The sequence below is a fragment of the Myxine glutinosa genome, chromosome 11 (assembly GCF_964187855.1).
Source record: "Myxine glutinosa chromosome 11, kmMyxGlut1.1, whole genome shotgun sequence".
Taxonomy (NCBI): domain Eukaryota; kingdom Metazoa; phylum Chordata; class Myxini; order Myxiniformes; family Myxinidae; genus Myxine; species Myxine glutinosa.
This window is the reverse complement of record NC_136271.1, coordinates 111,328,230-111,343,082: the sequence shown is the minus strand read 5'-3', so window position 1 is coordinate 111,343,082 and position 14,853 is coordinate 111,328,230. Positions and strand designations below refer to the sequence as shown.

General features: G+C 46.2%; 1 protein-coding gene across 4 annotated transcripts in view; it reads right to left on the bottom strand.

Annotated features, from left to right (window-relative positions):
- Positions 1-14,853, bottom strand: part of SUPT5H (SPT5 homolog, DSIF elongation factor subunit) — an 87,943-nt gene that overhangs the window by 40,491 nt on the left and 32,599 nt on the right. For all 4 annotated transcript variants that reach the window (XR_013625024.1, XR_013625023.1, XM_068103744.2 and 1 more), the window contains one exon: positions 1,263-1,427. Coding sequence is in view for 2 of the 4 variants with exons in the window: in XM_068103744.2 (XP_067959845.1) it covers positions 1,263-1,427 (165 nt within the window). In the remaining 2 variants the exon portion in view is untranslated. The remainder of the gene's footprint in view (positions 1-1,262; positions 1,428-14,853) is intronic.

Genomic DNA, 14,853 nt, shown 5'->3' with positions numbered 1-14,853 from the left:
ATCAATCATTCGACTGTCCAGAAGATCATCTGCAAGTGGAGAAGATTCCAAACAACTGCCAACTTGTTCAGGCCAGGCCGCCCCAGCAAGTTCAGCCCGAGAGCAGAGCGGAAGATGCTAAAAGAAGTCTCTAAGAACCCCAGAATGTCATCACGGGACCTACAGGTAGCTCTTGCCATTGTTGATGTCAAAGTGCACGAGTCTACCATTAGAAATAGGCTGCACAAATTTGATCTACATGGGAGGTGTGCCAGGAGGAAACCTTTGCTGTCCAGAAAGAACATCAGGGCAAGACTAAAGTTTGCCAATGAACACCGAGGCAAAGACCAGCACTTCTAGAACAATGTGCTCTGGACAGATGAGTCAAAGGTAGAGCTATTTGTCCACAGTACCAGAAGACATGTTTGGCGAAAACCAAAGACAGCATTTGACCACAATAACCTGATACTAACTGTAAAGCATGGTGGTGGAAACATTATGGTTTGGGGCAGCTTTGCTGCATCAGGGCCTGGGAAGCTCACCATCATATAATCCACGATGAATTCTTCATTGTACCAGAGGGTGCTTGAGGATAAAGTGAGGCCATCTGTCGGAAAGATGAAGCTCAACCGAAGGTGGACCTTGCAACATGACATATATGACAACATGACCCTAAACATACCAGTAAATCCACCAAGGAATGGCTGAAAAGAAAGAAATGGAGGGTTCTGGAATGGCCAAGTCAAAGCCCGGATCTAAATCCCATCGAGATGTTGTGGGGGATTTGAAACGAGCTGTGCATGCAAGAAACCCCTCAAACATCGCACAGCTGAAAGAATTCTGCATGGAGGAGTGGGCAAAAATTTCTCCCAGTCGATGTCAGAGACTGGTAGACAGTTACACGAAACGCCTACTTGAGGTTGTTTCTGCCAAGGGGGGCAATACCACCTATTAGAGCAAAGGGTGTACTTACTTTTTCCACATGCGAAATTTGCATTTATGTTTATTGAAATTATACAATAGACTACAAAATGTAAATGTTTCATGATATTTATTATATTATATCACCTTTATCTATCAATATTGTTGAAATATGTTGAAAAAGTCAAAACTTTACATGGGGTGTACTTACTTTTTCACGTGACTGTATGTACATATACATACATACACACCGTGCTGCCAATTTCAAGTTCAGCTGAAAAAAACAACAACCAAGAACTCCACTTGAATTTTTAAAATTCAATGTCAAGACGTCATAATATGCATAAGCCTGTTGCACTCACTTGTGCGATGTCATCTTTGAAGACACCCCTCTTGAGGCGGACCCATGACTTGGGCTTGAGATGCGCAACCTGCTTAACAACCTTCATCACATCAGTCATCTCCTTGATGGGTACCATCTGCTGGTTCCAGTAGCCAATCCTCAGATTTCCCACTCCCTCAATGGCCTGCATTACAGACAAGCAGAATGTGATCTCGGGTTGAAATAGAGCAAACCCTTAAAAAAAAAAAAACCGAGACATAACGGATGGAAATTATGTTACATGTCCATTGTATGCTTCATCTACTCCTCTGAGAGGATTTGACCGAGAAAGCTGTAACTTTCATGGATTAATGAGTACACCCTGAAGTTATGCATGCGTAAGCTTAGTGTGATTCCATCAAGTTTTGAAAAGAATTTTTTTTTGCCCATCTTGGCATATTCTTCCTTTGGGGGGTGGACGCAATTGGAATTATCCGAGCTATAAAACCACGATGTATTATAAATGCACATAAGCAGAGTGTGTGCTTTTGCTTCATATGCGTAATCCGGTTATTATTTTCTGGAACGTTTGAGCCTGCTTTGGGACTAATAATAATAATAATAATAATAATAATAATAACAATAATAATAATAATAACTAGAGGTTCCAGGGAACCTGAACTCAACTGTTCTATATCAATATGGTTAGAATATGCATAATAGAACCACAAACTATATAGTTTATATGTGCTAAAGAGGTACAGTAACGTTGAAGGTATCTCATGTTTAAACAGGAAACTAGAAAAAAATTGGGTTTTAAGTGAGGCATGAAAAGTAAAACTACAATTACTTTTCTCAGATTTCAGACTTGAATTTATTTAGAAAGACTTGGTCAAACAATATACATGTATGGTATTGAATCAAGTTATGTTGAATATTTCAATAGACGTGTTCAACAGGGTTTAAGAATTCATTCATCAAATCCACGCATGCACGCACGCACGCACCAAGATTCTGCAACATAACAAAATGTGAAAAAAGTGAAGGGGTCTGAATACTTTCTGAATGCACTGTATGTGGCCCCTTGCATGTCTGTGTGTATGGTAAATGCACAATTTCAATTTATGAGGAGATTTTAGACTGTATTGATTTTTTTTGTTACTTGTTTATATACAAAGTCTAGGCTCGTGGAAGAGTTAGAACAGGGAACAGAACAAAGTGGAAAGCGGGAAAGCATACAAGGGAGAGGGACACAACACAGGGACAATTGGTGGAAGAATGGTACAGGGGAGGAATGAGAGCAAGAGTAGGGGGAGAAACACACAGGAAGTAAACAATGTGGAAACAAGCTCAAAGACAGCTCAATAATGGAGTTGAAAGAAGAGCAAAGGAAAACTGGGGATGAAATAGCATTACAACACAAATAGTCCTTGAGCCAACCGGCCATTTTTTGAAGTGAATGCTCCGGCGGGGGGAGTAATTCTCATTATGATTTTCCATTAGACCAATGTCTCAAGTGTCAGAAAAGGTGTGATGGACATCTGAGAACGGTAGCTTAGTGCCCGGATGGACGCCATCTTTGAAACCACCCAGCTCGAAAATGCCCATTTGGTGGGGTACATTGTTGCACGTGTATCTGGACTTCTATACTAGCTATCGATGTGCGGTTGACGACTAAATATACGTCCGATGTGTACCGTCTAAATAAAAAATAATATGAAGCATTTTGTTTTAGATTAATTATTATAAAAATCAATTATCGAAAAAAAATCATATTTTTTCAATATTTTATTATTAGACTTGTACTTTTTTTAGTGAAACAACACTGGTATGATTTTCCAAATTATGCATTGTGCTACACCGTTTATCTGTCTATAAAAATAACTCAAAAACTAAAACGTATCATCCACCACGAGTGTACACAAAAAATATATGAAAAGGCATGCACTTTCCACAAACCGAAACTATGTCAGTTGGAATTTCCCGCCGATAATCAACCCACAGAACCCAGTGCCGAAAGTGACGTCAGTCTATTCTATATCTATATTCTATATTCTATATCTCAGTCTGAGATTTGTTGCGGTGACCTGATTAATTTCTGAGGGGGGGGGGGGGGGGGGTGGCTTAAGAACTAAAAGTGAACATGTTAGATGGCGCCGCATACAACTCTATTATAGAGTTGTATTGTGGCGCCATCTAACATGTTCACTGACTTGGATGAGTATGTCTATGTAAGCTGGCGAGCTTTTCGGATATCGGAGTAATCTAACGTCAGTCTTTTTGTTCTTTCAGCTGAGATGGCCGGTGTCGAGGCGAAACGGGCGAAGATTGAACCTGAGTCCGGAACGTGCATCCTGTGCAGCAAGAAGTCGCCACTCTCTGAGCTAAGCAAGGCAGCGGGCAACAGTTCTTGGAAGACATTGTGTGACGCAGCCGCAGTTAGAAACTTTTATCCAATTCTAAAGCTAGTCCAAGAAGGCACAGTTGAACTTCCTAATATTCCAATATTATACCATAGGGCTTGTAGATCAGACTTCACTCACAAAAACCACCTAGCTACTTTGACCAATGCAGCTAGAAGTTCTTCAGTTGATACTGGCGATGCGGTGCGACGGCGATCATCACGGGAAGAGACAGGATCAACTTCAACGGTCTACGATGATAAATGCATTTTTTGCCAGCGTGCTTCAAAATTCATAAAAGGCAGTCATACCCGTGAAACAGTTGTCTTGGCTGTTGAACTTCGAGCAGATAAGACAATAAGAGATGCTGCGACAGCTCGCAATGATGAGAGAGTTTTGGCATTGACTACACGAGATATGGTTGCAGCTGAGGCTCACTACCACTTCTCCTGCTATAGAAACTACACACGGCCCCAAAAACCTCAAGTAGAAACTGACATTGAAGATAATATCGAGAAAAAAGAAATGATACGATGTATATTGAATTTCATTCGCACTGACTTGTTCTTGAACCCGAGGATTGTTCCAATAGTTGATGTTGCAACAGATATCCTGTCTTCAGATACATTTTCAGTTGATGTTCGTGACTCCATCAAGAAGAATCTGCAGCGCACATTACAAAGAGAGTTTGGAGAATCGCTCATCTTCTTCAATGTGAAACACCGTGTATACTTGATGCCCGATAATCTGACAAAGCGAGAGATTGCTGCAGAGTGCGTAAACCTGAAAGCAGAAGTGAAAGCATTTGAACGAACGGACGGTGAAAGTAACATTGTGCGTGCAGCTACTTCACTGCGACACCAGATCAAAGATGCTCATTACAATGAACGTTGGCCGCCTCAGCCAGCAGAACTCACTTCAGATTACGTGAAGATACCAGATTCTCTTCGTGTATTTCTGCATACTTTGATTTGCGGGAGTGGGGGTAGCTCTGCGCGTGCCGACACACTGGTATGGTCGATGGCTCAAGATATCATCAATGCTGTACACCGGGGTACCATCAGAACATCGAAGCATGTCCTACTTCCGTGGGTCATGAAAACGCTCACCGGTAATACAGAGGTCATCAGAATATTGAATCGACTCGGGCACGGATGTTCGTACACAGTTCTGGAAGAAATCGAGACAGCGCTATGCATAGACAAATTAGCAAGTGTGGAGAAAGATACAGTACCACTTCCGTCACATATGCACCCTTCGGTCCCGACTGTATTAGCATTCGATAACATCGACAGGCTAGAGGAATCGCTGAGTGGTGGCGGAACATCGCATCGCGTCAACGGTATCACCGTCCAACCGAAGTCGCAGTCGTGTTTGCCGCCCCAACCTCCATCGGCAGTATCCAAAGCAGATAAGAAGCGATCTATCCCGTCATCCAGCGATTTAGTTCCAATATACAGCGGTGGGAAACGAGAGGGCCCACCTGCAATCAAGCCTGCAGATCTTTCTGACACTCTTGCAGGCGCAACATCCCTTGCGCAGCGCCGAAATCACGTATGGATTATGACTCGCATGCTGGAACCATGCGACCAGACAATCAGTTCGTGGGCTGGTTTCAACATCATGACTAGAGATCGTGTTCAGGTGACGGAAGATGTAGTTGGCTACCTGCCGACTATAAACGCGCCTGCCACAGATATGGCAACAGTGCAAGAAATCCTCAGAGAAGCTCTGAACATCATGTCATCACTTCAGCTTGAGCGTATACCGGTGGTGCTAGACCAGGCACTATTTGCTAAGGCGACCGAAATAGCATGGAAAGATGTCGATCGATATGGAAGAATCGTGCTCATGATGGGGAACTTCCATACCATCTGTAACTTCATGTCGAGCATTGGGAAAATGTTTGGAGATGCAGGCCTTCGGGATGTAGCTGTTGAGTCAGGAGTAATCGCTGAAGGTTCCATCAACAGGGTTCTGGAAGGCAAGCAATACAACAGTGCTGTGCGACTGTTGGAAGTTGGTGCAAGCACTCGAATGTAGCCACGAGGAAGCAGACACGCGTATGTTTCTCCACGCAAAGCACGCCGCTACCCACTACAAGACGATCATCTTAGTGGCAGATGACACCGACGTTCTGATCATCAGTCTTCATCTCAGCAGAACCATCGATAGTCAGCTCTTCATCAGACGAGGAACAAAGGTTCGTGTCAGAATGATCGACGTTGGAAAGTTGGTTGCGGTATTGGGGTCTGGAGTTTGCAGTGCATTGCCAGGGCTTCATGCATGGAGCGGGTGTGACACTGTGAGTGCTCTGGCTAGCCAAGGAAAGATAAAGGCTTTGAAGCTTGTGCAAGCGAATGAGCTGTATCTTCAAGCATTCACAGATCTGGGATCTTCGTGGAATGTACCAACAGACGTCTTCAATAGCATTCAGGCCTTCACGTGTCAGCTGTACGCCAAGAACACGAAGATCGTCGGTGTTAATTCGCTCCGTTATCACATGTTCTGTGCAAAGAAGGGCCAGATCGAATCTGGACAATTGCCGCCTTGTGAAGACTCCTTGATGCAGCATATGCTTAGGGCCAACTATCAGGCGGCTATCTGGCGACGCAGCCTTGAAAACCTACCAGACGTCCCAACACCATCAGCAGGACATGGTTGGGAACTCGATGATGGCGGTTCGCTCACAATCCGATGGATGGCGGGTCTACCAGCTCCAGATGTCGTCTTGAATCTCATCTCATGCACATGCAGAAGGACGTGTCGACCGTCAGATTGCTCCTGCATACTGAATGGGTTGAAGTGCACTGTTGTGTGTAAGCTGCAGGGATGCTCCAACATGGTGCAGGATGATGCTATCGTGGCTCAGGATGCCAATGACTCTGATGGCGACTCTGATGATTAACTTTGTGTGCACTGTATATTGTATAGCATATGTTGTTCTCTATTATAATGCAGGCCAAATTGCCTGAAAATCTTTATAGACAGATAAACGGTTTAGCAAAATGTATAATTTGGAAGATCATACCGGTGTTATTTGACTAAAACATGACATGTTCAATGATACCTCCGCTTGCTTATTAGGAATATACATCGTATGGTGTTAAAATCAGCTCCATACGTCTTTCCAAACTCTAGTAATGAATAATTAATATAATTGGCGGCCATTTTGAAATCCAAGATGGCCACCAAAGTGCAGATTTCCTATGTAACAATTTCCGCCTGCTTATTAGATATCGTATGGTGTTAAAATCCTCTCCGTACGACATTCCTAACTTGCGTTATCGTCAGAATAGATAATGCCAGCGGCGGCCTAAGTCATTTTATGCCTCTTTACATTTATTTGTTGTAAACTCGTGGTGGATGATATGTTTTAGTTTTTGAGTTATTTTTATAGACAGATAAACGGTGTAGCACAATGCATAATTTGGAAAATCATACCAGTGTTGTTTCACTAAAAAAAGTACAAGTCTAATAATAAAATATTGAAAAATATATGATTTTTTTTCGATAATTGATTTTTATAATAATTAATCTAAAACAAAATGCTTCATATTATTTTTTATTTAGACGGTACACATCGGACGTATATTTAGTCGTCAACCGCACATCGATAGCTAGTATAGAAGTCCAGATACACGTGCAACAATGTACCCCACCAAATGGGCATTTTCGAGCTGGGTGGTTTCAAAGATGGCGTCCATCCGGGCACTAAGCTACCGTTCTCAGATGTCCATCACACCTTTTCTGACACTTGAGACATTGGTCTAATGGAAAATCATAATGAGAATTACTCCCCCCGCCGGAGCATTACTTTTGGTCTGGCTCAAGGACTAAAACAGAAAAAAGGGAGAGAGAGAGAGAAAACAAAAACCTATAAAAGAAGAGATGGCCTTGGCGAGGATTAATGAGGATCTAAAAGATAATGAGTAGGGATGGCCAAGGATCGACTGTGGAGCAGATAAACAGCAATCTTGGATACCTAGAAGGCCATCTTGCAGAGCTGGAGGGACAAATACTATTAAACAGAGTGAGGAAGTTTGTTCCACAGGTGAGAGAAAAAGAGGAACAAATTAGTAGAGGGGAGCAGTGAGCCTGGATTTTGGGAGTTTCACCAGAACTGTGTCCTTGTCGATCAGAAAGCATGCACCCCTGCAGAAACCGGGGGTGGGAGATTCGGGATAGAGACCAGAAAAGGTAGAAGGTGCAAGACCAGAAAGGATATGGTAGAAAACGAAGAGGCCACCGACCTTTCTGCGATGCGAGAGCAACAGGCCTAGACATTCAGCTTCATCACAGGAGATTCCAGTGCTTTTGAGGCCCTTGGTATCTATGGTATCAAGATTTGAAAGGTGTGAGGCAGTGGTTTGAGCCAAAGGTGAAGAGCAGTACTCAATCGAGCTGAGGATGAAGGCCTTGTACATCGTTAGAAGTTCGGGATTTGCCAAGGAAAGGCTTCGCAAGACCAAGGATGCCAGGTGGGCGGCTTGCTTTAGAGGCCAACTTTCATATGGAAATGTATTTGTTCTATTCCAGTAAGAAGTCACAAAACATAAAAATAATATAAAATTCGTGAATGACATTCTGCAAAAAAAACGAACACATATGAAACGCACAACGTTGCTGACAGTCCATGGTTGGTACACAGCATTCTTACTGAACCTCACTGCACCAAGTACAGAAATTAGTAATCCTGAACAGAAACTGCCTCAGTTGTCACAATTGTTTGTGTCCTTTCTGACCAAGGCATGAAGCAAACTCCCGCAGTGCTCTCTCTTTCCCTGTTGCTCTTGCTGGGCCGAGCTGCTTATTGTGCTGAAAGTGGCAATGCAAATGCCATTGCTTAAAGCACGTGCTTTGGTAAACCCATGTGGCGGCTTCGAGTCCACATCTGGACCAATGGAGTGACCAAATTTACTGTTGGATCCTTCAGGAAGAACCTCCTTCAGTGGATCCTTCCTTTCTTGAATGCTGGAAATTTGATCTTGAACAAGACAAATCTCATACTTACTCCGAGCATGGGTTCTCTTTATGTATGGTAACACCTTGAAAAGAGCAGTAATCTTAAGAAGGCAATCAATTTGATTACACCGTTATCAGTGCCATTGAGAACTGAGCCGGCTCTCCTGTTGGTTTCTTCCACACGTATGTCGATAATGCAGTCTGACAAGAACAAGTTAAAGCTTACACGTGCTTGCAGTGATGAGAATGTTGAAAAAAAGAACACTTTCTCTGGTTTTCTCATCTTTTTCCCCATTTGGTACGATTACGTGTAACGAGAGGGTATGCACATTCTTCCCCAGACTTCATCACTGGAAGATCAAGTGCCGTCTGACTTCGCCGGCAAATACCACAACTTAATTTTCTGACAGCACCTCATCTGTGAGGTTGCTATCACTTTCGTTTAAGCAGTGAGCAATTTCTGCCAGGCCAAGAGGTTTGTTTACATGCCATTGCCTAAAACTTTCAGTGAGAAAGCAGCACAGCTGTCCAACTCGTCGAATGGCTTTTTACTTCCAAAACATGAGGAAGCAAAGTGGTCAACAAAACTTGGAAATGGGGTTCAATGTGACCCCATGAACCACCTTTAGAGGCCATTTTCCCCCGCATAGCAGGGGTTGGCCTTTTTCGGGCACCGTGGTCCCCTTTTTGAAGCAATGTTTTATGGCCGGATGCGCTTCCTGCCGCCAACCCTGTTAGTCGCCTCTTGCGACACACAGGGTGACCCCGTGGTAAGAAATAATTAATATCTGATGATATTGTTACGGACACGGTTTTTGGATGTTATTTTACCGAGCGGTGGTGTATTTAACCGCGTCCGAACAGTTACTCCCCGATTAGAACCCGATTCCAACCGAACGTTGACTAATCGCGCTACAGATATTCAATTGGGAAACCTCTAAAGCGACCGAAAGAGAAGAAGAGAGAAGAAAGACAGAGTTTGGAGGAAGAACAGATTTATTATACACACACAAGCAATATTTTAGAGCGACCAATATTATTTACAGCAATAGATGGAAAAGAGCAGTCACACAGTGCATTGTTAACTTATTCTATTTCATTTACTTAATCCCCAAGACAAACGAGTAGGACAGGACGTTCATACTCACACGGTGGATATTGCAGGCAGGTAATGGCTCGAGGTTGATTGCTTGAGAGGAAGGCAAGGTCGGAGGCAGCAGCTTTCAACCCCTCGCGGTTTTGGCGGGAAAACCTCCGTCGCGTATCCGCGGCCGTCACGCGCTGGCTCGGCACACCTGCTCCTCTTCCTGGGGTGGAGCCGTCTCCCTCCGTTCAGCGCGTCTCTCCAACGACAGGGGATATTGCAGGCAGGTAGGTAGGGCTTGCGGTGGATTGCGCTCCTCTTCCAGGTCATCCCCCAGCGTATCTCTCAAGGCCTCTCCTTGGTGCAGCCTCGTTGCTCCTCTCCAGCTCATCTCCAGTCATCTCGCAAAGCAGTCCCTTACAGTCGCTTTTATCACCTCGGCCGAAATCAAGCCGCCGGCTCCGAGGGCACGCCTACCGGGTCGATCACCGCGGTGTTGATTGGCTGTTAGGGCCGGTTCACTCCTGCCCTCTTCTGACGAGGTGGAGCCACGCCTTTCTTCTCCAACCTTACCTCGTGGCCAATGGTGGTTGAAGAGAAAAACCGACCAAAATGCGGAAGGCAAATGGAAGGGAGGTTTTGGGGAAATTGGAAGGGCCTACGCTTATTTTGTTTGATACAATGCAAAGTCAATCTAGTGGAAAACACATACTTAGCCTACATGGAATAAGGAAATACACTATTTAAAAGATATATCGTGACCTGCGTGTATGTTCTATGAAATTAATTAGGAGGACGGCTGCGACCATTATTTACATTACCAGGATGTTACCATACCAAAACCATAGTCTTCACATCCGTTACCCTTCCTCCAAAATTGTTACACTCCTCAAAACCCGTTACACTTCTCAAAACCCGTTACACTTCTCAAAATCGTTACACTGCACCCTCCTTTCTTCAGGCACGTCCTCGGGCCTACTAGACTTAACTGAGTGTGACATGTAGGTGTAATTCCCTCTACAATTAACCTGACCCTGAGTGTGACAATTTTAAAACACAAATAAGTATGTCCCCCTATTGCATTGCATCCTGTCTAACAGACTCAAGCCCACAGCTAACCGAATTACGGAATTATTCTGAAACTATACATTTACGGTGGGGAGCATTATTTACAATGACGTGATTTCTTATTTACAACGCAACCCAGGACCTGTGTGTTTTTTTCTTTTCTTTTTAGGGAACAAGAGAAAGAAATTCCTGTTGGGAGGGAGGAGACAGCACGCATTGCATCGATGCACCAGTACCAATACCACCAAAGCACCCAAAAGCACCCAAACACCACAAAACACCCAAAAACACCATCCGGTGCGGTTACCATGGTTCATAATAAACACAACAAAACAACTGGTGGTGGTCTTCTCTTCCTCTGCTGGGCCCATGTTCTTCCCGACGTCTTCTGGCTTCATGCGGCCTATTTGGACATAATAAAAAGCACAACTTGTGTCCATTTTTATTTAGGGCCTCAGGGGCCAACTAAGGGTGGTCCACCTGTTTGGCATAGGTGCCACCTTACCGAGGTCCGCAAGCAAGATTCCCTGGCCACTATGGCCGGTCTCCAACAGAGGTGCTCTGCCCCAGAACCTGGGGTCCATCAAGTGGTACTTGGCCGCCGAACAGCGGTCCATAAAGTGGTACATCAACGCAATGCGTGCTGGTTCTGGGAATCTCGGGCGCACAATGGCCACCTCACGCACGCTCCCATCGGCACCCAATGGCGCACAGGTCATGTGGGAGACAAAAGAAAGACAATTGAGCGAGGGGTAAGGTCACAAGGGTACACGTCAATAAGGCAATGCAAGGTGAAATGCGTACGGAGGCCGAAGTGAGAAAGCTCGTCCCTACCGTACGTCACCCCCCTGTCACCTATCCTACCCTTACCCCATATGTACAAAAATCTACCCATTTACAAATTCGTCACTACTGTCACGTCTTCCCCATATTTCCCCTATACCAAATCCGTCTCCACAATCCCGTTACTTCAAAATTTGCCATCACCAATTCATCATCAATCCTCATAAGGAGGGAGAGATGGAATTACGCACAATGTCACACCCACGTCATGATGCGTCTCACAATCCAAACATTTGCATCATAGAAAATAATCAAAACATGGCATGGTGTGGAGTACCTGTCACCTCAGGTGAGTGGATGCAGATGGTGCGAGGAGACTTCATCCTAACTACTTTCTAAATGACATTAACACACTTTACACTACCCGGGGTCTTTCCCTGCCAATCCATTGGCAATCTTACTCTATGTGGTTTTAATAACCAATTCCCATTGGCCAAACTGTGGTGCTCCTCAATTTGGGGTCTCACTCCCCCGATTCATCTCCCGGTGCTCTAGCACAATTTCTGGGCTGCGACGTGTGCCTCTCCCAACAGGTCTACCCACCTGCACACCTCCACCACTGTAGTTGCCACCCGAGCTTACCTAGCTCCTCACCCTAACCTAACTACCTGGGGACAGCCCCTCTCCTGGCTCTGTCACCCCATGGTGCCCTCTGGCACTGGGCTACCCGGGTCCGTCCTCCGGATCCTCGGGCCCCATCCACAACAACTACTACCGGCTCCCAGAGCCCACCTGCGGCCTCACCTGGCCGACATCCTCACAGTGGTGGAGTGCCCAAACCAACTACACACACTAACAGGCTACACGCCCAGCCATTTCCACAACACGAATGCACCCATCCAAACATCATTCTTCCAACCGCACCACAGATGCCAATATCCAACCACAATTTACCTGTGCCCTCTACCTAACACTTACACTACCCGCCCCGGGTATCCGTGATGGGGGTCCACTCTTCCCCCATTCACACCTTCGCACCATCCACTCCACTCCACAATTTCCACCATTCTCACTCCACGACCATCCATTTCACTACTCCATACCATTTATTCCATACAGCCACATACACCTGTTCTTCATTCACCTGTCGTTGCACACCTGTGCAATCATACCTGGTGCCACCTGCACCCTCCTTTCTTCCTGGACCATTTGGTCAACACAACACGCAATCACCACTACTCCCTCATACACTGCTCCATCCACCTGTTCAGTTGCACACCTGTGCAATCACACCTGTTCCATTCTCACCCGTTCAATCCTCACACACACGGCATCATCTCAGCTAACTTCTCCCCTCTGAAACTTGCGCTTCCCAGTCGTCCCTTTAAACTATTGCGCTCCCACGTCATTATAATCCACACTAATCTACCTGCGTCCCCACTACAGGTATCAGTCACTAACTAAACTTAACGTCACCTAGTGTCAATCTTCGCTAGATCCCTACACACCATATCCTAACCCACCCGGGCTAGTTTTCACTGCCATACACCCCATAATCTAGTGCTCCTTTGCCCCCACCTGTGAGGGATGGTGGATTTGCCATCCCACCACATCGGGGGTCTCTCACTACCAATTTCGCTCGTCCAAATCCAACAATTCAAAAATTTTCCATTTACTGCCAATTCTATTCACTTTTCTAAATTTCGTTTTAAATCACTATCACTACCACCATCACCCGTCTACTTATTACATCCTCTCGGTGCGCCAATTCACATCTACAGCCCGGCTTCGTACAGCCGAGCACTGAACGCGGATTCTTTTGTGCTGGCGGCTGGATGCGTCCCGCATTCGGGGCCGGGGCGGGGGCTTACCCGGGCCGAGATCCCACGCATCACCTCGGCGTGGAGCCATCCAATGTCCCGATCTCGACCTGCCGGCACGTCTCAATAGAAAGTGGTCGCCATGACGACCCTTCCTATCGGGCTGCCCGCTCCGCCTAGTGGAGCCCGGACGCGGCCGCTCCACGCGAGGCCCAGCGTGGATCGCGCACGGCGGTCCTTTCGAACCCGCCGTGGCTCGGATCTCCGCTGGTTCTCGCGGCACGCGAAGCCCGGCACGCACCGAGGGCCCGATCCGGCTAAAAGTCGACCTAACCTTTAACCCGGTTACCGTCGACGCTTCACCTGCAGGCTTACATGCATACGCTACCTCTTTCTTGCTCATACATGCAGCCGTTCCCATTCTCCTCGTACCTTTTCTTTCACACCTCGGTACACTCACTCCGCTCACCGACTTGGTCACACACCTGACCACCGAACACTTTGGCACACATTCGTTGCTCGCACACCTCACCAATACACCGCTTCGCGCCCCCTCCTCGGTCACCTCCTCTGTGACAATCACAGGTGTGCCCTCATTCGCACACCCAACCACGTGCCTCACCACCAACTCCAGCGTGCATTCCCACTCACGCTCTACCATTCCAGGTGTGCATCCTTCCATCCCAGGTGTACATCCTCGCTCACCTGTCACAACCAGCTCACTCTCCTTGTCACTCTCACTACTCTCACCTCCACTCTCGGTCGCGCACTCACCCTTACTTTCGACGGCACACTCTTTCCTCATGCACCCGTCCGTTACACACCTTTCTCGCGCACACTCTCCCGTTACACCCTCTGTAACACTCACCACAGACGTACACTTTCTCGTTACATCCTCTGTAACACTCACCACAGGTGTACACTCTCTCGTTACTTCCTCCGTAACACTCACCACAGGTGTACACTCTCTCGTTACTTCCTCCGTAACACTCACCACAGGTGTACACTCTCTCGTTACTTCCTCCGTAACACTCACCACAGACGTACACTTTCTCGTTACATCCTCTGTAACACTCACCACACCGCGCTTCCATGTACCCCCTCGCACACGCGCTTCGACCGGCTCACTCCTGACGGCACACTCACTCCTCGGCGTGCACTTTTTTTCTCACACACCCCATGGTCGGACATTCTCGCACACCTCTTTTTTCGCACACCTGACCTGTCACACACTTCACCAACGGCCTTTCACGAACACCCGGATCCAAACCAATCCCCAAGCCGACTGAATCTCCCCTCACATCATGTACATTGCCACTCACCTCCGTACCTCGTCGCACCTCCTCTGCCACCTGCAAACTTTTTATTTGGTTAGTGAGCACTGCATCATGATTTGAACACAGACCTTGTACATATTCCATGACTTCCTCCTTTATCTCCCTCTTAGTTTCCCTCCGTCTCTTCTTAATTTCACTCACCCCTTCTTCCACCTCCTCTAATTTTTCCTTT